This window comes from Vidua macroura, chromosome Z, assembly GCF_024509145.1.
Source record: "Vidua macroura isolate BioBank_ID:100142 chromosome Z, ASM2450914v1, whole genome shotgun sequence".
NCBI classification, from domain to species: domain Eukaryota; kingdom Metazoa; phylum Chordata; class Aves; order Passeriformes; family Viduidae; genus Vidua; species Vidua macroura.
Genome location: NC_071611.1, coordinates 42,483,296 through 42,506,103, shown reverse-complemented (window position 1 = coordinate 42,506,103; position 22,808 = coordinate 42,483,296). Strand labels below are relative to the sequence as shown.

General features: G+C 38.9%; 1 protein-coding gene across 6 annotated transcripts in view; it reads left to right on the top strand.

Annotated features, from left to right (window-relative positions):
• Positions 1 to 22,808, top strand: part of DNAI1 (dynein axonemal intermediate chain 1) — a 138,909-nt gene that overhangs the window by 7,097 nt on the left and 109,004 nt on the right. For 3 of the 6 annotated variants that reach the window (XM_054002478.1, XM_054002479.1, XM_054002473.1), the window contains exons 2-10: positions 5,104 to 5,166; positions 6,999 to 7,088; positions 7,985 to 8,065; positions 9,820 to 9,946; positions 11,333 to 11,433; positions 12,256 to 12,426; positions 14,161 to 14,220; positions 16,298 to 16,432; positions 22,584 to 22,671. In XM_054002478.1, the coding sequence (XP_053858453.1) occupies positions 5,104 to 5,166; positions 6,999 to 7,088; positions 7,985 to 8,065; positions 9,820 to 9,946; positions 11,333 to 11,433; positions 12,256 to 12,426; positions 14,161 to 14,220; positions 16,298 to 16,432; positions 22,584 to 22,671 (916 nt within the window). The remainder of the gene's footprint in view (positions 1 to 5,103; positions 5,167 to 6,998; positions 7,089 to 7,984; positions 8,066 to 9,819; positions 9,947 to 11,332; positions 11,434 to 12,255; positions 12,427 to 14,160; positions 14,221 to 16,297; positions 16,433 to 22,583; positions 22,672 to 22,808) is intronic. The other 3 variants (XM_054002477.1, XM_054002474.1, XM_054002475.1) reach the window with 3 other exon arrangements.

Genomic DNA, 22,808 nt, shown 5'->3' with positions numbered 1-22,808 from the left:
TAAATTCCTTATGATTATTCACACTCCTCATTAATTAATGTTATTATTAAAGCCAGAGATAGGAGCACATTTATTAGGAAGATTTAGGAAGACTATTGATTTTTTTTTCCTGTAGCAAAACCATCTTTAGTTAATCTAGAATTTGCTAAAATGTAACTATTTGGATTGATTAGTTCTTTGTTGGATGTCTGACTTAGGCTATGGATTCCAAAAAGCCCCCACCACTTTAGATGCTGAACAATATAAACCAATAATCGATAGCAACATACCCTGAGAGGACTGAAGTGAGGCAGGAAACCTACAAAAAACAAAGTGTGTGACTATGGAATTAAGCTGTGTATCATAATGCCTGTGCCTAATGGAATGAAATGAATGTTTCCCCGGCAACCTTAATTCTCACATTTTCTAAGTTCTGAATGCTTCTCTTTGAGATGTTAATAATAGTCAGTTATTTTTTTTTCCCCGTATAGCTAATGTGATACACAAAAATGTGCTTGAATTTTAAACATGTATATGAAGGCAAGTTATTGTAAATGTCTTACTGGTGAATATACAGTCATTATGTTGATTCACAGTTATAATTTATTTTTTATTTGTATTGCAGATGTGGTCGTGAATTCTTCCCTATCGTATGAACACTGTGTGATATATTTAGGTAGCTGTCAGAGCAAAAGGGTTACATTTTTAATCATGGTTTACAGGTAATGCATTGTTACAGTAAAAAGAAGAATGAGGAAGCCATGGTGGCAGGACACAATCTACCTAGGTGATATTGAGGATTCTTTACAGCTAATGTGGCAGAAAGAACTTTTAAGAAAAGGTATGAAAAAGGAAAGTGTTCTGTCTTTGGAAAGATTTACAGAGAGTGGGAGTTTGCAAAAAAAAAAACCAGCAAAAGAACAGAGCACAGATACAGCAATAAAAAGAGATGTCAGGACTGCTCTTTTTATCAAGCAGCACAGCAGTATTGTCTGTGCTATTATCTGAATTAGAAGACAGAGTAAAAGATTTTGTATTCTTGACTGACTTAGGTTTGCTCCCCAGCTTCCTTCTTGTAATAATTTTAAACAGATCTACTACTTTTGATGACCTTTACCTACTGCTAATATTGCCAAAATACTAGGCTCTCATCTTTCCTCTTCTTATTTTTTCATCTTTGTGCCACCTTCCAGCTGGGTTCCAAAAGTTTGAGATACTTTGGGATGAGCCTTCTGTAGCATAGGTGGCAGTAGCAGGAATGATGCTTGCAGAGCAAAGTATGTCTTTGCTTTTTATGCTGACTTCAATAGAGTACTGAGTCAACTGGAGCTAGAGTCTCTACCTTCATTTGCAAGAGTCCAGAATATCCAGCAAAAAAGTAATTCAACTTTCATTGTTGTTGAAGTAGGCCTCTGCATTGTGAGGGATGTTTTATCTGGGCAGGAGATGAGAGTTTTGCTGAACAATCCCAGAATAAGCTAAGGACCAACTCCTTCTTAGACTGCTCCAGGTATGGCTGTCCTACCTTTGTAGACCACACATGGAAGAATGCCCCAGACCCACAATGATCTCTGTCTGCTGGCTCCCATCCTCCCACTTCAGGTTTATCATGTCTTTGGCATGGGCTGCGTCCATGCAGTGCATCATTTGACCAAGAATCATAACAAAGTAGTTCTGAAGCATAACTGTTTAGGTTGGATGGAGTGGTTGGAACTTCTTCAGTTCAAAATACCAGACATAATAATTTTGTGTCATGTCAGTCATGTGCTTGCTCCCTGCTGTAGGGGACTACTTGGCTTAGTTCCAGGGAGCCCCAAACCAAACTGTCACAGTCAGCAAGTAGAGGCTGGTAGGAAAGTAGGCGTAAGGCATGGAGAAGGCTGGCATATCTCATTGACAGATGAAATGAAACCTCTTCCTTGAACACCCTCTCCCAGTCATACACAACAGCTGTCCTTTGATAAAGGTTAAAAACATGCATAGGGTCAAAGCTATGACTTTCAGAGCCTGGTTCTGTATTTTGCAATAGTCTGTAAACTTTGTTGCACTCAAAATCTTGTTTATGGGCAAAGAGAAGGCACAACTTATAAAACTAAAAATTTCATGTCAGTGTGACTGAAATTTTAGTCTAAACATTATCATTTATCCAGATGTATTCATTAAAGAAAATAAAAAGTAATTCTGTGAAAAAAAAATCATTAATTGTGATACTGTAGTTAAAGTTATTGCATGAAAGCTTCCCAGTTTCTACCTCTTTTCTGGTATTGTGCTCACCCTTCTTCCAGTGCTCTGATTCCTAAAGTTGATGGTTTGATTTTGTGGTTGGTGGTGGTATTGGTGGGGATGTTATGATAAGTTGTCAGCAACTGGAGACCTTCACTGGGGAGGATTAAGATGTCCATTTTGATGGTTTCTTCTTCACCTGGAGTTTCTTTTATATGCTAGCTAATATATTTTCACGTTTCCCTTTTTCTGTTGGTCTGGTGCTCCACATTACACCTGATATTAATGCATATGGTGCTTTTTCAGTGCTAGATACTATTTTTTTGCTTCTTTGCTACCCCTAAACCAGATTTTCTTTGGTTCCCCTGTCTGCAGATCTGCAATTCTCTAACTGGACAGTGGTTGGATGCTTACAGCTGTGGGGTCTGTGATATCGAGTATGTGCTCCATATCTTATCATCCCCTACCTGTACTCCTCTGTGCCATATCCTGAGTCTCCTCAGGGTCTCTCTATCATTCCAGGCCTGTACTGCATCATTAAATTCCAGTCATAAAACCATGATAGTAATGTACAAAGACAAGGGAAATAAAGCCAACTAGCCACAGGTCCCTGGTTGATTAGAAAAATTGTTCATGTTCTACTCTACAAACTATTTATGGTAGGGGAAGCAGGTCAGGTTTTGTGTTGCTTCCTTACGGTGCACTCATAGCACCTTTTCTTTAGTCTCACTTTTAGATTTTAATACTGTTGCAGATATTTATTCACAGGTGGCTCTTCGGATTATTATGTTAATTGAAATCTGTGCAACTGCTAAAACCAATTATCTCAGATCGCCTTGGCAATGCCTTTGCTAATGGATAAATGCTTTTGTAGACCCATTTACAAATGATAATAATAAGTAGACTTTGTTTTATGTATAAAATTAAGAATCTGATTTTGATTTGGATCTGAATAATATTCTGCCCTGAAAACCTGTTTAAGTCACATCAATTCACACATAACAAGGTCCTTGTCAGAGAGAATCCCTTGTTGCCAATTGCCAAGCAATCACACAGGAGAGACAGGCCAGCTGCATGATCCAGTCATCTCAGTAGTGGTTGTGACATGAGATCTCTTAACCTCTCTGCTCTGCAATCATCCCATGGTGGGATTATAAAGGAAATGTTATAACTTTTATTTTCTCCACCTGCATCACAAAAAATTGTATTTCGAAGTGAGGCATATTTTCTAAGCATAGAAATGTGTTGTTCTGCTCATTTTTCACGGCTTTTAATATGTATCTTCTGGAATAAAGATAATCCCTAATACTTCGTTAGTAACAGCAGTTTTATGTGTCTTAGCTTGTACAAAGAGAAATAACACAGAGACACTGCCTCACATTTTTGCTGAACTTTGTTGTCCTCTGAAAATATTTATTTTCTGAGTTCTTATTGTCAAGACTTAACAAGTAATGGGGCTTGATGAACAATGCTTTGGGATTCTGGGTCAAAGTCTTTCCGGCAGCTTAATTGTTTAGTACCTAGAAAGTAGGTGGTGGAAGTGAATATTTAATTTTCATAATGAGGAGGAGTATATGAATCTCTGTGGAGGCTTGTGTTCCTGAAAGTGTTCTTAAGACATATAGAAGACAAGAAGAAGAATAGATGTTGTGATAAAGTGGGGCTTTCCAGAAGAAGAATGAGGAAAACCAGGTGAGAGAAACAAATGGCAGACTTAAAAAGCAAGCAGTTGTTCTTTGCATTACTATGTAGTTGTACTGCGGGAGTCCTTGCTGTGGAAGTTGTGCATGCTAAAAATGTGCATGGATTCCAAAATCACAGAATAAATTTTTGGAAAAAAAGATTCACTGGTATGGAGTAGAAAGGATAGCATTTCTGGTTCAAGTCCCTGTGGCAAGCTAAGAGGTCATCCTGGAGAGAATAAAATAGATACTTTCTTTTGAACAGTGTTGGTGAGAGATACTTGGCTATGTAGACCTTTGATCTGAGCTGAAAGGCATACACTAATGTTCTTCTGAAGACAATCAGTCAGCCCTTGGGAGCTTACTCTCTCACCCCTTTGTTTTCCTTCCCTCTTGTCTAGTATCCCCTTCTTTTCTGTCACAAAGTCAAACATTTTTTCTAAGTAACTCTATTTTTTTCATCCATACTATCAAATGTTATTTGTGACCCATCCTGAAACTGTTCTTGCCAAGGTTTCTAGTGTTGTTTCCTTTGCTCAATTTACCAGCTCTCTCTTTTCCTTCAGGGTTCATGGTCCTGTCTGTCCCTCACCATCTCCTCAAAAGGATCCTCTTCATTTCCTCTCCCACTTTCTGTTAAGTTTTCACAAATCTTGGTCAGTGATGCCCTTCTGTTATTCCTTGCCTCTGGGTAGGGTAGTCTCCCTCTGTAAGGCACCCTATAAACAACTATTTAATTTTTTCCTTAAAGCCTGTTGTAATAATTTTCCTGTGCTTTCATGTGTGCAGGGGGGTTGACAGTGGTTCATTTCCCAGCTGTTCTTCAGTGTTTCCCATGGTTTCTCAGTGCTCATGACTTTGTGGGTGTGGATCTACTGTCTTTGGGCTCCCTGTGCCGTGCAAGCGCTTAAAACTGGAACAGCCTTTTAGTGTGTTTGACCAAGGCACTAAAATGTGTCTATGACATTTGGGTGTATCACAGACTAGGACAGACTGGTAGTGTTTTACTAGACAGAGCCCGGCATTTTTTCTTGCTGAAAAATCACTGTCTTTTGTTGTAAAAGTGACTGTTTTACTTCAAATAAATTATAGACAGAATGCTGGCATACTCAGCTTTTTAAACATACCATTGGAACATGCAAAAAACTTTTATTCTGATTTGGTTAAATTCAGAAAGAAGGTGCTTTGAAAGTTTACATTGGATGTGTTCTCACTTTAGGGCCAAGGTGGACCTTCAGGCGGAAAGGCAGGAAAAGCTGGTAAAGCTGGACATAAAAAAAAGGTAAGATTCTGAAGTCTTAAAAAATCTTTTTTCCTTTTTTCAGCTATGAGATGCAAAAAAGATTTAATCTGAACAATGAGGGGTTTTAAAATAAAATTGGTAAAATATCAATTGATTTAGCAGTAAGAGGTTGCTGTAGGTTTCCACTGAGAAGGGAAGTACACCAGCAAGTTAGGACAAAAAGTATCACCTGGAACAAAGGCACAATTTGGGTAAAATGCAGTATGAAAGATTAAATTAAGATGTTTGTGATGTGAATTCCAAAATACTAGCTGGCTCAGACTGTGAGAAATCTGCCTGCTCAGTTTAGAAAATTTCAAGTATAGCCCATATTCACTTAACAAATAAGTACAAGCTGATAATAACTCATGGTAATGTTTTTACTATTGGGCAAATAAATTATTTGAATACCATGATTTAATCTACCTTTCTCTTATTTAGCTCCATTGGGAAAGATGGAGGATCCATGTCAGGGTTGGAAGAACAGTGTACATGCCTTTAAATAGACATATTGATAAACAGCTTTTCACTTTCTTGGGACAAGTCACAGTCTCATTAAATGTTCCCCTTTTCACTATTTAAAAATGGAAAGTTATTTACTTTTAAATGAAAATCATATAATAAAAATGTTAAAACCACAATACTTCTTACCTGATTCACTTGGGAAAACAGCTACTGAACTAACTGGCATCAAATTGTGTATGATAAATGTCCTACAAGCAAGTATTCATGTGGGGAGCATTAAATCACAAACAACTGTTCTGCAGTCATCGTCTCTTGTGCATCAGAGTGCCTGGCCTTCCTTACAGCTTGCCTCATTTCAGCTCCCTTGGGGAAAGAAAAAAGGCTGCAGCCCGTGACTTTCCCTGGGCTCTTGGAATATGCAAAATTCTCTGTTACTTTCAGCCACTGCACATTTTGACACAGTGTTGTGCTTTTTACCTTTGTGGTACTCTGCAGGTAGCAAAGCATTGCTGGGTCCAGCCTCTATGGCTTCAGCCAAAAGCTGAAGCACCTTGGACTCATCCTCAGCTTTGTGTGGCTGCAAAGTTAGCTTGCCTGAGAGAACTGTGTTTACAGGAATGATTGGTTTATTTTAAATCAACTCATTACACATTTTGAACTGAGGGAGAAATTTTGCCTGGAGCAGTTAAGCACTTTAATCAGCAGTTTTGTGTTCTGACAGTTTTTTTCTGTAAGGACAATTAATTGAAATTCATTCCTGCAGTGATTAATTTTCTTTTTAATGACCTTATATCATGACATGAACCCAGTGCTAGCCCAGGGAGAGCAGCAGTCTGTTGTTGGGAGAATGGAGACATGCTGGCCTTTGCAAGAAATTGGTTAACATTCCTCCAGGAGCCACATCCCTGCAGCTTTGTATTTCAAACTAAATTCTAAGAGTAGCCTATAAAATAACACGTCAGGATTAATTGCAAGTTCTTGGCTTGTGCCCTTGAGGAGTCCTTAAGTCCTATAATACTCTTGGGTACTATGTGGCAAGGGAAACAGAATTGCCAACTTTTAAACTGAGATTGAAGTGGAATCACTTGAATTTTGTTATTGGAATTAATCCAGTTTTGTGCCAGGGCAGGAATTATCTTCAGACTGCAGCTCCTCCAACCCACTGAACTCCTGCTGGCAAGTGTAGCCATATGAAAATCTTCAGATTTTGGCCTGCCATTTGTGTTCTTCTGCTGTGCTCAAAGCGAAGATGGGTGGGTGAATGTTGTTTTTATCTCTGTGTTCTGTGCTTCAAGAAGTGCTGCTTTGGCAGGGAGCAAAACTGTCAGAGTCTTGTTGTATTTCTGAGCTTGTCATTCCTGTTCTAGGATGAAGATGACTTCCCTGAAATGGGAGAGGACTGGTCAACAGGAAGGGCTGCAGTCAGATCCCCAGATCAGATGGAACTGACTGAAGATGTGCGTAAATCAATGCCTGTCTTGTCATGACGTGTGTATGAAACTTCATAAGCAGAACCAAACCCATTGGTTTTGGAGGAAATTCTGCAAAAGTGAAACTCCAGTACTTGCTGAAGTACAGTGTCTGCAGTACCATATGAAATGGCTTCAACAAGAAAACAGGGAGAATGTGCTATGAAACCCACTTCTGGGCTTAAAACACTGTAATGGCCTGGAGATAATCCCAAAGGGAAAATGGGGCTGGGGCTTCACTCAGTTAAGGAGGACCCAGAGCCAGCCCTGACCTTTTCAGGTGGCTGTGTGCAATACACAGGACAGGGAAGTGTCATACAATTTTATTGCTATTTCTTCTGTTGGTTCAGTAGCATTGCAATTGGTCACCCTTCAAACTGCAATTGTTTCTGTCTTCTCACTGTCTTAGAAAGCTTTAGCATTGTTCCCTGTCCTTAAACTAGCACTGTGAGAGGGATGGTTTTAGTGCCCCAACTCCGGCACTAAAAAATAGTTAGCAGTATTTCTTTTTTTTTGTTCATGGTGGTCAATCCTGCCACTGAGCTTATTGTTTATTTTTGACAGTGTAAATTTTAAAGACACAAGTTGTCTGTGTCACCCTATAGAATGCAGTTAGCATTTCTCAAGTGCTACTATATCTTAGATAAGAATTAAAATCAAAAAAGCCCATTGAAATACTGTAGTAGGAAGCAGGATGACTGTTCTGGATTCCACTCTGAGCCAGGTTGGCCCCAAGCACTGTTCTTGTGGTGGCATCAGCTGTATATGAGTTATCTGCAGTGAACTGAGCATCACAGAACTGAGCATAAACATGGTAAATTTATTGCTGTAGATTGTATTAGTAGTGAAATTTTATTTACAATACTTTTGTTTCCATTCCAAAGGAATTAAAAAAGGAAGTTACACGTACCTTGACAGCTAATAATCCCCATATTCCCCAGAATATCGTCAGATTCAGCTTTAAAGTAAGTGTGACATGACCCATAAAACTGGAATTTTTTGCAATTAATTTGTTTTGTGTTTTCTTTTGGTTTATAACCAAGTAAATTTTCTTTTAATGTGGCTACATTTTATTACATATTTACTGCTGATGGCTCTTAAAGGGTTTTTGTAGAGGGTAAAAGTCTAAAAGCATTGATGCATTTATTTAGAAATAGGATATCACAATTACAGAACAAGATCTGTTGTGAAGGTAATTAAGGCAGCTAATCTCAGGTAGTTACTTTTCCCATTCTGTGGTGGTTAAAGGACAAAAGGCAAGGCTTTTCTCAGTCTGTAAGAATTATGCCTCGATGTCCACACTTGAAGATTGAATTATGGGAAAGCTCAGAAATTTGTTTTGTGAAATCACTGACATGCTTTATTCATGATGAGTAGGAGTCAGCAACCGACAGCTAGAAAACATCCAAGAGTCACACCTTCACATTTATATGTGCAGCGTACACACCTGGAGCAGCCTTTTCTCACTACCATACACAGCCAGCAACACAGACAATCACATGGGGAGGGTAGAGTGATGGCTTTGCCCTGAAAGAAGGGGCATGGGGACAGCTCCTCCAACTCTGGCATTGAATTATTCCCAACTTTAGGAAAGTGTTGTGGTTTAATCCCAGCTGGCCATTGAACCCCACACAGCCATTCACTCAGTCTCCCATGGCAGGACAGAGGAGAGAATCAGAGGAGTAGAAGTGAGAAAACTCATGGGTTGAGATGAAGACAGTTTAATAGGGAAAGCAAAAGCTATATAAAGCAAAAGAAGGCATTAGTTCACCACTTGAGGCAGATATTTAGCAATCCCTAGGAAAGCAGGGCTCCGTGTCACTTAATGGTTACTTGGTAAGAAACACACCACGATTCCAAACATCCCCCCCCTGCCCCATTGTTATTCTTCCCCTCAGCATTCTTTTTCCCCCAGATTTATATGCTAAGCGTGCCACCATAATGGTATGGAATATCCTTGGGGTCAGATGGGTGAGTTAGTGATGAGGTGGGGCAGGGAACAGAACTTTGTGCAAGTGCTGCTCAGCCATAACTAAAACATCCCTGTGTTATCAGCATTGTTTTCAGTACAAATCCAAAATACAGCCCCAAAATAACAGTAGATACTGTGAAGAAAATTATCCCTGTCAAAACCAACATCTAAGAGAAGAGAAAACCAAGCAAAATATTTCCAAGTCTGTCTCACCTCTGTGCTACCATTACATGATTCCAGAGAAAGGAAATCGGTCTTGTGGAATCAAATAAAGCCCTTCTCTTCCATTTGGAGTTAAAGTTTTCCATATTTGTGGTATATAGACAGGTGATCAGTAATCCATATCTTCAAATTCTCCACAATGACAGAAGTGAGCTCAGTGCTACACTATGATTGACATAGTTAGCAAATCAAAGTAAGCAAACTATTGAAGCATCTGTGTTCTTTAGTGGCTTCTGATTGCTTTTAGATGCAGCTCAAAACTAAATTATACAGATTCAGCTGTTCTTTACTGTGAAGATGGTGAGGCACTGGAACAGTGAATCAGAAGAATTATGGATTCTGCAGCCCTGGGAGTGTTCAAAGCTGAGTTGGATGGGGCTTTAAGCAACCTGGGCTAGGGAAGGTGTCCCTGCTCAGGGCAGTGAGGTTACAACAAGATATTCTTTAAGATCCCTTCCAGCCTAAACCATTCCAGGATTCTATGAATCTGTGATTCTATGATTTTGTTGGGTTTTACTTTTGTAGGAACGAGCATACAAGCTAGTGGACAATATGGATCAAACAGCCATTCACTTCACTTTGAATGGATATTTGATACACAAAGATTCAGATGAAGGCAGACGCCAGAGTATCAGATCAAGCACTGAAGCAGGTAGCTTTATTGTCTGATATCACAATAATTTTCAGATAGGCACTGGTTCCTCTTACTCAGCATGATGGAATGATCATGCTGCATTACCGTAGAATTAAACAGCTCCTACTTCATCTTGCATGCTTGTTGGCAATCAAAATTAGATTAATAATCAGCCAGATGTTTGCTGCAGTCTAGAAAATAGTGTGTGTTTTTTGAGTTATTTGAATGCTAACACTAAAATTTCCAGTTATTTAGTGTCTTTTAAATGTCTTTCACTACCATTAGTTGGACATACAAGTCTAAACTACCTAGCCTATTTTGAAAGTTTCAGACATGATTTACAGTATTAAAGCAAAAATGTTTGGAATCTGGGTGATTGTTCAGGAAACTATCACATGTGTGACCAATTCTTGAATTCTTACCAAGACATCTACTTTCAGACAATGTGAGATACAAAACCCTGATCTACTTGGACCTTTAATCTGAACTACTATCAACACTCTTAAGTGTTCAGACAAAAAGATACATTAACCAGAGACTGAAAGCTCTGTTGTTAGTAAAGAGTTCTAGGTTTGAATTTTCAGCAGGGAAGGATGTACTGGCTAATGATTTTATTGTATTTCTGCTGTTTATGAAGGGTGAATTTCTGTCACAATGAGTGTTCTGTCAAGTTGGTAACTGCCAGGCACAATGATAACACTGGATAAACTCCTGAGAATAGTTCTTGCCTGGGGCTTCTGAGGGTCAGTGTCTCCTTTATTTTACACTTAACAAACTATGTATCATGATTTGAAGTAGGGCAAAGTGCTTAATGGGATCTTCAATGCCATGAAGTCATGGATTTTTGGCAGTGCTTTTCATAGATTCCAGACCAATTAGTTTCAAGTGGCTCTATGCTAGCATGGCTATACAGTCAAGGCTATGATTGGAATGTAAATGTCCATCATTGTCAAACAAGACTAGTATATTAATTTTTATCCATATAAATAAAACAACCATGTTATAACTTCTGTGTGCCTTGAAGACATTCTTAGTAGTTGTACATAACTGCAGACAATTCTAGATGATAGAAAGGTCTGGAGCTGAAGGGATACCCAGAAACAGAGTTTCTCAGATCAGAAATGGGTTACAGAAGTTTGCTCTGAGTCAAAATATTTATTCTTTATTTCAATTCATCCAGAAGTACTGCAGATGAATTCTAGAAATACCCTTGTGACCTTTTGTGGCTTTGAGCAAACAATTGTTCTCCAAAGTGGGGATTTGTTATTGTGTAGCCTAATGATACAGCATTAGGAAAGGATATGTATGCTACCTATCAATGCTTCGGAAGACAGAGGTTCTGTAGAATATTGGATAAGATGTCCTGTTATTCTGGGCTCATTCATGCATCCTTTCTGTCATCAGAAGAGACTCCTGTTGACGAGGAAAAGGCTCCTGTGGAGGCTTCTGCTGAGGGAACTGAAGAGGCAGAGACTAAAGATGAAGAACCCACAGAAGATGCTGAGGTAATTCTCTAAAGCCAGCTAAGATCTGTCCACTTTATTTTTAGTATTAGCTTTTAAATTACATTAATATAAAATGGGTTTGCTTCTCTGATTGATTATTTTATGTCTGAGATGTCAATACTGTAGGTGAGAACCTGCAGGTTCTCCTGTGGTCCTGCTGCCATTTTTCAGATTTTCAGATTTCTGCTTTAATACTTTAAATCATAGAAGGTGAGTAGGGGGATTGTATCAGATCTGTCTTTATCCAGATATTATATCAAAATAAAGTATAATCTGCTGGGATCTAGAATCTTCCTGGACAGTATGTCCGTTGGTGAAAAACAAAAATCTGGAGGGGTGAAAGCAGCAGGCATAACTGAATGAAAGAAGTAGTGGCTTGATTTAAAGGTTGATAGGAAAGGAGCAGCCTGTGAATTTTTGTTCTTATCCAAACAGTGTCAGAAGCCTCAGTGTCAGAGCTTCAGCTGAAACTTGTTGTCTAGCAAGGAAATGAAAACACAGGGTAATGGGACTCTAATAAAATCTTCTGGTCCCTGAGTCCATTTTACCATAGGCAACCGTGCTATATTATCTCTCTCATGTCAGGTATCTCTCTTATGTCAGGTTTTAAAGTAATCTCAGTTCCTGAATGTATATATTCCCATTCAGATATAATTTCAGAATCTCACTGATCTGAGTGCTGGAAGTCTCCTGATTTTCATCTTAAATATTGAATCTTCAGTTACAGTCTCCTTCACTAGTCAGCAGAAACCAGCAGTCTGAGAAGAAGGAAAGAGTCGACTGATTCTCTCAGGGTGAAGTCACTGCTGTATTTTCTTGCAGGCTGCAGGAGAGGGAGAAGGAGAAGGAGAGGGAGAAGGGGAAAAAGAAGCTGAAGCAGCTGAGGCGGCAGAGGCTGAAGAGCCTCCTCCCCCAAAAGTGACAGAAAGGAAGCTTGCAAACCAGTTCAATTTCATTGAGAGAGGTTCAACTACATACCACAATCCTCCGCGGGTATGTTGCTGTTTCCTTCAGTGACTTGGAGGATCCTTCCTTTGGGAGGGCATGCTGTGTTTGTGTCATATCCTGTGATCTTTTGATACTATTAGGAAAAAAATTATAGTGGTTGTACTATTGTAAAACATTTGGTGTAATGACAAAGGTGACAGAAAATTTCTTGCCTCATGAACTCTTGGACAGCCTACAAAAAGTTTTGATGCTACTGTAAATCCTTAAGCCTTTACTTGGATATATTTTTTATGTCTATTTTTTCATCTGAAAAGGTACGGAGCAACATTAGGGTAGCAGCTGAGTACTTGGAATGTGTGAAAGCAATTTCTGTATGTCACTGTGTACTTTTATGCTCTTGTACCTCAGTTCTTATTAATGGAGCAGAGATATAAGTGCCCATATATTAAAAGGACAAATGTGTTTGGCTTGTATTAAGCATGGGTATTAGAGTAACAAACTTATATAAGTGTGACAAATCTGTATTTCTTGTACACGGTACATCTCCCTCCCACTCTGCATGCACTTTCCAATAAGTACCAATAAGGCCCAAGCCCTCATGTTCCTTCCCTAAGCTTTTTGCTGAACCTACAGCCATTCCCTGTGAGCATGTTTTCATGGGGCCTTCTGACTGAGCAATCCTGGTGATGTTGGTTCCTGACAGAGTGCTCAAAAAGGAGTTTCCTACACCAGGTATACAAGTTTCAGAGAGAAAATTCTGTTATTTTCCTTGCTACAATTGGAGTGTATATTTCCCCGAAGAGCCTGTCTGTTGTCTAACAGCCATTACACCTAGGGCTAGATGTCTTTACATATGAAGGACTCAGATATATGAGTTCCTGTGCTGCTTGAGACAGAAGGTCTCAGGAGAGTTTGTCCAGCAGTGGGGTGCTTGCTATGAAGCTTGAGCTAAGATTCTACATCTTTCAAAAATTCCCAGGAAGCCATGGAATTTCTTATTTCTTTGTTCCCAGATTTGCATATTCTTGTCTTCCCAGTGATTTTACTGGGAGAAGCTTGTATGTGTCTGTATGATTCTGCCTTTGAAAGCAGAATATAGGCTTTAAATTGCTGCATAGTACTGCTATGTAACTGTAACTGTACTGGATGTGCAGTTTCCACCCCTGATATGTCTTCATTTCAGAGGTCAGTGAAATGCTACAGGCAGCTTCTTAAAATTTTTCAGACACAACAGTTTTTTGAAAGAAGAAGCTGCTCTTTTAAGGGCATGTTTCATAGAAATATATTATTTCAGAATGTTGATGTAAGGATGGTAAAATATTAATTCAGTAGAATCAGATGAATTGTTTATAAGTTTCACTCTGTTCAATTCTTTTGTTCTTACTGTTGTATCCAATTGGCTTTTTAATATATAGGACAAGACTTTTCAAATTTTGTAGGATGTCATAACTGATACCAGAATTGGTACTAGGACATTTCAAATGGTAGAGGTGAAAAAAACCCATTTGAACTCCTTGAAAATTAACTGCTGAAGTATTTGAAGTATGTGGGAAAAAAACAGAAGGTCTTGTGAACATTCTTTTGGCCCACAACAAAATCTTTTTATAGTTTCACAATCACCAACAGTGTTGTACAGTGCCCTAGGAGTCATTTGGATATCAAATTATTCATGCAGACTGTTTCCACAACTAGACTATGGCACTGCAGAGTATTGTAAAAAGCCACAGCAGAGGGCTTCGATGCTGAGATTATGCTTGTTCAAGCTTTTTCTTTTTTCAGGAAAAAGGATTGCAAACTGACCCTGCACCTTTTGAAACTTTCTCAGACAATGCTAACCAGGTAAATCTTTACTTATATCTATCTCATTTTTATCTTTAAAGTTGCTTTAGAATATATTTCGGAAATTGAGATGTGAGAAAGTTAAAACTGAATTATTGTGTTTGCATTCCTTGCAGTGGCTTTGGCCTCCCATTTGACTTTGACAGCAAACTAGTATGACCCTCTCTTCTGCCGTAATGGGTGAACTTGCTCATGGTTTATATTCCTAAGGTTAAGTGTCTCGGTTTAGATTCTTTTCACTGGTTTATTTTTTGCTAGTAACCCTGACCTGTATCCTTTAGAGAGTATTAAGTGAGTGGGAATGGAAAAACCACAGAGTGAGAATAGTTTCGGGTTCAGCAAGAGGTGGGCTGTAGCCTGCAGGGTACTAGCTCCTCTAGGGACATAGCTCTCTCTTGGAGTATTGTTAGGAATTTGGCATATACAGCACTTGGGTTTTTACTCTGACTAAGTTTAGCAGTATGCAAAAGCAGATTTCCAAAGCCTGAACCTGAACAAAATGAGAACTACAGCCTAAGGAACATGGAAGACCTGTTGCAAGAGACTTAACTCTGCTTTATGTAGCAGAAATGTGCTTATCTATTAATGATGAAAGGCTCTGTAGCATTTTCCGCATCCCTTAAAATGTAAAATAAAATGTTTTGGATGAAATTTCACACAAAAAATATGTTACAGCTTTCAGTGGAAAGGGAATCAGCCAATTCTGCTGATTAATTCTCAGATATTTGTAAAATATAATTGTGTTTGTTACAGATATAAACATTGTTTCAAACTAGTGTATCAAACGGATATTGAAAACACTATTTTGTTACCAGTGAGTAGAGGAACAGGAGAAGACACTGTAACATAATGGCAGCAACTTAAAAAATGCTGGTATAGGAAAATGATAGGAAGAAGAGTGGAGGTATCTCTGTCAGGTTAAAAACTGTAATCTATTCTGTTCCTGAACCTGAAATTACAGAGTAATTGGCCTGAGATCTTCCCTCCCTCCATCTGGAGTTTTCTTCCATTTTTTTTCCTGACATCAGTGAGATGTCCTGAGACTTTGAACAGAGGTCTTTAGATAATTAGCCCCTGACTAAGATTTTGCATTAAATGTTTGAAAGCTAAGAGGAAAGTTTTTCCTTTGATTTCTTTTTATATTATTGAAATTTTCAGTGGGTCTAAAATAGTGGTTTTATATAAACTCCTTTTTCCCCTCAGGTTTTTTTTTCCTTTATGTTCTTTCTTATGCTCACAATTTCCTATTACAAACTTTTCTGTTCTACTCCTTCTCATACTTGTCTTATCTTCTTTGTTCTTTCCCTGATGTTTGGAGCAACTTTCCATTGCATTTCTGCAAATTTAGAATGGAATACAGTTGGGTTTTTTTCTAAAGAGTTCTGCTACCTTTATTTCAATGTTCTAGTCTGTATTCTATATTTGAATCATATTCCCTATCCTAAGCTAATGTGTCAAATTGTCTTTTGTTTTGTCCTGAAAGAAATATACCTCCTTCAGATACAATACTAGGATTTCAATACTAATGAATAATTCTTAAGAGAAGTTATTTTTGGATCTACTCAAGTAAGAGATGTGGGGCATGTGGCATAGCAGAAGATGTAACACTGCTCTCAGTTTCCATTTGATCATATGCTGCAGAGTTGGAGTCCAAATTTAAATTGTGTTAAGCAACTACAATTTAATTTTCCAACACCACATGAGAAATGTAATAAAGCAAATGTTTAATGCATGTTTCCTGTTAAACACTGGTAAATTAGCCAAATACAAAGTCCTGCAAAAATAAAGGTACGGACAGAGTCAAAGAAGCAAGTTGAGCGTTGGAGGAAAGAAATTGTTAAGAATTGTTAAGAATGCTTAACAATGTAATGTGTTCTTAAAATAAGACATGCTCCATCATTCTTGAAAAATCCTGGACCTCAACTCTTCACTTTTTATGTAAGAAGACAGATGTTCAGCTAATTCCAGCAGCAGTGGTACTGTTGTGATGACTATCATATTTTTTGTGATGGTGTAGTTGGCTGTACTCAGGAAAATGATGAGGTCCTAATAAATCCTGCCTCTGTCTGTCTCTCAGTGGTTTATCTATGATGCCTATATGGAGGAACTTGAGAGAATGGAAAAGGCAAAAGAGAAAGAAAAAGCAAAACCTGCAGCAGTAAAGAAAGAAGATAAGAAAACTGGAAGAAAGTTATCCTATGTGGAGCCACCGGTATGTTTCATAATGTGGGGAAAAAAGTTGTTCAAAGTGCTGGTGGGTGCATCTGTAGAGCAAGTCAGGTGAAAGCAAATCATGCTGGCTGTGTAGTTGTTGTCTTACTAGGCAAATAACAGCTTTAGGAAATGCAAAAGTTAGTTTTTGCTAGAAATTGAATTCCCAAACCAGGATTTCTATTATGCTATATAAAACAGGATTTTGATTTTGTGTAGTAATATTTTCAAACCTGATTTCCAAGTGGTTTTTGTGCACTGTGTATGTTTCACATTTTTGATTATTATGTGAGAGATAAAAGAACTAAATAGGTAGAAACACCCTGTGATTTTTCAAAGAATTTTAAGTGATGATGTTTTTACATACAATGTTTCAATCTGAAAGGCACTGAAATTTAGGATTATTTCAAAATACAGCACTGTAGTAAAATACTTCTCAATATTTTTTAATTTTTAATGATATTATATAATTACAATTATATAATTGTACATATATAATTATACATATATAATATACATATATTGTACATATATAATTATACATTTTCATTGTACATTATAATTATAATTCATTTGTACATTATAATTATACATTTTCTAATTATAAACACCTAAGTAGCATGCTTCTCAGAATATCAGGTGTCTTAACACCTGCCATGCCCTGAGCTGATGTTGTGACCTTGCTGTGAGGGTGATATTGACTCCTAATCCAGAACCAGGAGTAGCCTAGGAGTGCCTTGTGGAACAACACAGTTCATTCTATCAAAGTGACAGTATCACTGTCTTAAAAATATTATCCCACTTCAAACACTGAGTACACGGTATATAGGACAATATGGCAACCCTGAAAGATTTTCTTTATGTTCCAAAATTTTTTCAAGGATTTCAGGAAGTTTCTATTATGGTTTAACTGGCTGGTTCTTTCTTCCCCAGTCCAAGGTAAACAATTTAGAAGGCAAACTGAAATAATTTCTATAATGACTGGAGCAAGATACCCTGAGAATTATAATACAGAATCATGGAAATCAGTTCATAACTTGCTCCTAGAATAGGTGTAGACATATCAACATAAGATATAGATATAGATATAGATATAGATAGATAGATAGACAGACAGATAGATAGATAGATAGATAAATGTGTGTGTGCGTATATCTCTCTCTCTCTGTGTGTGTGTGTGTGTGTGCGTGTGTGTATGTAATAAGAGCTTACTCCTAAACTGGCTTTAGCTCTTTCCTACCATATGGCTGATACAATTGCAGAGGATTTGACTGGTTTAGCCACGAAGCAGCACTGTGCCAGCATAAACCTTACAGTATAAACAGACCAGGAACATGTTCTGATAGGCTTCTTCCTGTGAATTGTGCCATGGAAATTCACAGTCCTTTTGAAAACCAGTAAACCTTTCACCTCAGTATGTTTCTAAGAATTAAACCTCAGGTCAGCATTGCAGTTACAAGCTTAAAGGGTGGACTGCTAAAAGCTAAATGAAAATAAAGTGAAACCATATTGTAAAACACCTGCTGCCCACTCCACTGACAACAGTGAAAATTGAAATCCAGTCACTCATGCTATCTGTCCTTTTGGTGTTTTGCTTTTCACGCTTAACACTTTCCAGGGGGCTTGAAGGGAAGCCAAATACTTGATGCATTGAATAAGTGAAAGGAGAAGCTTCTTTATGCAGAGTCAGTGTCCCAAACTGAGGTCCTCTGTGAGGCTGATCAACTAACCTGAAGTGTATGAAAAACCTGATGAATTCTTCACCCGTTAACTGGAAAAAAATGCAACTTGAAGTACTCCAAGGCTCAACAGATGTAGGTATATGGAAATTAACGGTTGATGGCATCAGAATATATATTTCTGGCCTCAAGTCAGCAAATGGAGAATAGGAGCTGTAACTCACACATTACATATGTTACACCATGCTAATTGAAAAGAGCTTTTCCAGCTGAGCACTTTTTAAGGCCAAACTGTGCTTGGTCTTTGCTGGAGGAAACTGTGGAACATCAAGCAGGAAACATGGCTGATCTGGATCAAGCTGCAATGACTAGAAGCCACAATTAATTTCCACCATTGTTTTGGTCAGGCTAGGTATTAGCAAGAAAAAACTATGACAACTATTGAGATAGCACCAGATTTAAAGAAATCTTTAAAAAGATTTCTTTTTAAAGAAGAAAGAAGAAGATAAAATGAGTGGCTATTACCACAGGTGGGTCTCTCATGGAAGCTGTTGCTGTGGTAGGAGGCCATTAAAGAGAAGATCCAAGAACTAGAGCCACAGCTGGAGATGATGGTAGGAGTTAGATGAGGATTTAAAAATGTAGTAAATTAAAAGGGAGAGAAAACAGTACTAGTACTGAAAAAGAGGTCAAAGGAACACATGACTGGAAGAGAAAAGCAGTAAAGAAAAGAAAGGGGGAGAGGGGAAGGGAAGTTCAGGGAAGGGAAGGGAAGTTCAGGGAAGGGAAGGGAAGGGAAGTTCAGGGAAGGGAAGGGAAGTTCAGGGAAGGGAAGTTCAGGGAAGGGAAGGGAAGGGAAGGGAAGGGAAGGGAAGGGAAGGGAAGGGAAGGGAAGGGAAGGGAAGGGAAGGGAAGGGAAGGGAAGGGAAGGGAAGGGAAGGGAAGGGAAGGGAAGGGAAGGGAAGGGAAGGGAAGGGAAGGGAAGGGAAGGGAAGGGAAGGGAAGGGAAGGGAAGGGGAACCTTGACAGGTCCTGACAGAAGCTTCTTGCTAGGGGAAGAGAAGTAAAATGAAGCTATGCATTGCAGCTTTCTTGCTAGGAAAAGCAAGAAAGACGTGGTTTAGCAAAACAGACAATAGAGGCAGTCAACAGGAAAGAAAGAGAGATAACCAAGGATTTCAACAGAAGGAAGGCTGAGAATTTTATAAAGAAGACATATGAGGGAATAGAAGTTGGAATAATAGAAAGTATTTGACTGGAAACTGTAATGAGAAACTCCTAGAAGTCTCTCCATGTGCCTCTCACTCAAATGGAACTAAAGGGGAAAGGGTGTGCTGCATCTAGTAGCAGTGATACAACTTTTGGAACTTTTCCTCAGTATTTAGTCAAGGCAGTACACAGACCATGGATAACACAGAATACCAAAGTGGAATGATATGAAATTTTCTGAGCTGAAAATATCTGGAAGCAGAGATAACTAGGCAGAAGTGTTGTATCTGCCTGTCCTGCTCTTTCTGTTCCTGTACCATCTGTTTATGGCTCTGATTACAGGGAAGATACTCAATGATATTAAAGATCTTTTTCAACCCAAATGATTCTGTGATTCCACAGTCCTGACCCAGAGACATGCTTGGTCTGAGCCATAACCCTCCTTATATTCTTGAATGAACTTAGAAATGACAGTATTTGAGGCAGAAGCAAAATGCAAAGAGCTTAATGTAATTGATGCAGGCTTGCTCCTCTTACCCTTGGATGGCAAGGCACGAAACCACAAGTCTGACATTAAGGATTTTGAATGAATCTATGCAAAATGGGTGGAGCAATGTGATTGCTCCATAACAGGGACATGTTGTATGCAAGAGAGGTATATGCAGTTACATACCAGAAGAAGCTTTTTTTCATGCTTAGGTGACTCACACATTGCAACTGGCCAGCTGTTGAGAGGCAAGTATAAGGCAGTTAGTGATAAGGAATTACAGAGCAAGACCAAGACATTTTTTCCAAAGTATTAGTCCATTATCCATCTTCAATATGATTCAATTAAGGTTATTGCTGTTCTAAAAATAACTTATGCACAGAAATAAACAAAGCAGACATTATCCTATGAGCTCTCCTTGTATTTGGCTAGCTAGCTCAGAATTGGGCTAAGGTGGAAAAGGGTGTTTCAAAAAAATTTTTTTTTTAAAAAAGAGAAATTAGGCCTAGCACTTCCTCCAAAGATTTATTTCTTCAGCATACAGAATAAATAAAATCTGAAACAGGACAGGATACAAAGAGAAAATAACTTACTCTCATCCACTTACAATGTCAAAAATGTAGTCATGGATGTGTTGCATAGCTAACTGACAGAAAAGCTGACTTAAAACTCTTGTGATTCATCTGGAGAGTTTCCTGTTTTGCAGAAAAATAATCAATTGAATAATATATTGTTTCTGCATTTACAAAGTTGTTTTGGTTTTTGTTTTATTTCTTTTAAGTTTTAGCCTGCTTTCCACTGACACTCCCCAGAAATAAAATTTATCATAAATTAATATAATGGTTTGGGTTGGTTTTGGGTTAAAGATCATCTCATTCTGACCACCATACCATTGGCAGGGACACCTTCCTCTAGACCAAGTTATGCAAAGCCCTGTCCAACCCGGCTTTGAACACTTCCAGGGATGGGGCGTCCACAGCTTCTCTGGGCAACCTGTGCCAGTGCCTCAACACACTCACAGTAAAGAAATTTTTCCTAATATTTGATCCAAATAATTTTAAAACAGGTGTTCCTCACCTTCTCACTATACTTCCTGATAAATAGTCCCTCCCTATATTTCTGTAGGTTCCCTTTAGGGACTGGAAGGTACTTTAAGGTCTCCCCAGAGCCTTTTCTTCTCTAGGCTGAACAACCCAATTCTCTCAGCCCATCTCCATAGGAGAGGGGCTCCAGCCCCCGATCATATTCATGGCCTCCTCTGGGCTCACTCCAGCAGGTCCATGTCAGTCCTGTGCTGGGAGCCCAGAGCTGGATGCAGTGCTCCAGGTGGGTCTCACCAGAGTGGAGCAGAGGAGCAGAATCCCCTGCCTTGATCTGCTGCCTGCCTCTGAACTTGGTTTCAAGTTCTACTTATTTTTTTCTAGGCTGGGAAAAGAGGACTGCACACATTACTGGAGGTATAAGCAAACCATGGATTTATAAAAAATGTAACAGATTATAATTTTTTTTCACTTTTGTCCTCCCAGCTCTGTGTAGCCTTATTAATTTTGTGGTCTTTGAATGAGACTCAATCTCCCTTGAGTCTCTGCCGAGCCCAGGAAAGAAGCAGAGGGACACACATAATCTGAAGTCATGTTCCTAGTTCTGACTGTGACTGTGTGGTGTAGTTTGGTCAACCCATTTCACTTTTTCTTTTCACTTTTCATATTCAGAGCACTCTTTGAGCTGTGTCAAGGATGGCATGTTTCTTCCCAGTGTTGTCACTATGAAGGAAATCTTACTGTGCTGGCAGACATCAGTACATAGCAGGGGCTTAAAGATTAAAGGCTTTGGAACACTGGTGGAGCAAGTGATTAAAGGCTTTGGGGCAGCAGTAGTGGATGGGGATTCAGATACTTGGAGCAGCAAGCTCTCAGAGCACTTTGTATATGCCTTGGCATTCTGACATCATTGCACAGAGCTGTGATAACATACTTATATGGTCAGCACTGTGGACTTCCAAGCTTTGTCCTTCCTGCTGCTGGCACCCAGGCTTTTTGTCCTTCTTTCTAGTTAGACCAGTTTGGATTTCACTAGTGGTCACACACACACACACACACACACACACAGTATAGAGACCACACTCACAAAAAATAGTTGAGAATGGAGTTTAGTAAGATATGGTGATCAGCCACAGGGCTCTGTCAGATAAGCATATGAACCAGCCACCTTCTGACAAACAAACAGCTCCTGCTGAGCTCTCTTTTCTCCACTTGTCCGTGGATGTGTGAATGGATCAGGTTGGAATTATCCAATAATTGACTGAAGGACTCCTAAATCCTGTGATGTTTACTTAATGAATGAGGCCTTAAAGCTCTCCAGGTAGAGATGAGAGAGTGCTCATGCATGACCAAACCCTTCTGATTTCATCACCAAATCTGATGAACTGTTACGCAGTGAGATGGGGTAGGAATCATCTGTTCCTTTTAGGTCATCCTGTCAGGAGTTACCTTGCAAGACGAGTCTCTTATCTACCTTTATAGGTAAATACCTGTATTGAGCTAAATCAGGAACAAACACGGAAGCTACTGCACATCAGCTGTGGATGGCATCTTGCTAAATTTATAATAAAGCAATTGCATTTTTCCAAATGCCTGTATCATTAGGTCCTGGTATGACACATTTCAAATTAATCTGTATTCAAGATCAAAGGACTCAAGTTTTTTCAGTCACATGAGGTCTGAGGCACCTGTAAGCAGACAGGAAATACATTTTCGCTTCCTTTCTTTTCTTTTCAGCAGGTTGATTCTCTAAGAAAGGTTGCAAGGGCTGCTAAAATAGCGGAACGGATGGTGAACCTGAACACATATGATGACATTGCACAAGGTATGGCTTACTGAGAGGTGCTTCTAACTCAAGTCTCAAGTGTAAGTCCTGCAGATAAGTACCTACAGCCACAGCAAGGACAGGACAGGACAGAACAGAATAGAGAAACAGAAGTAAAACAAGCAGGTCTAGGAACC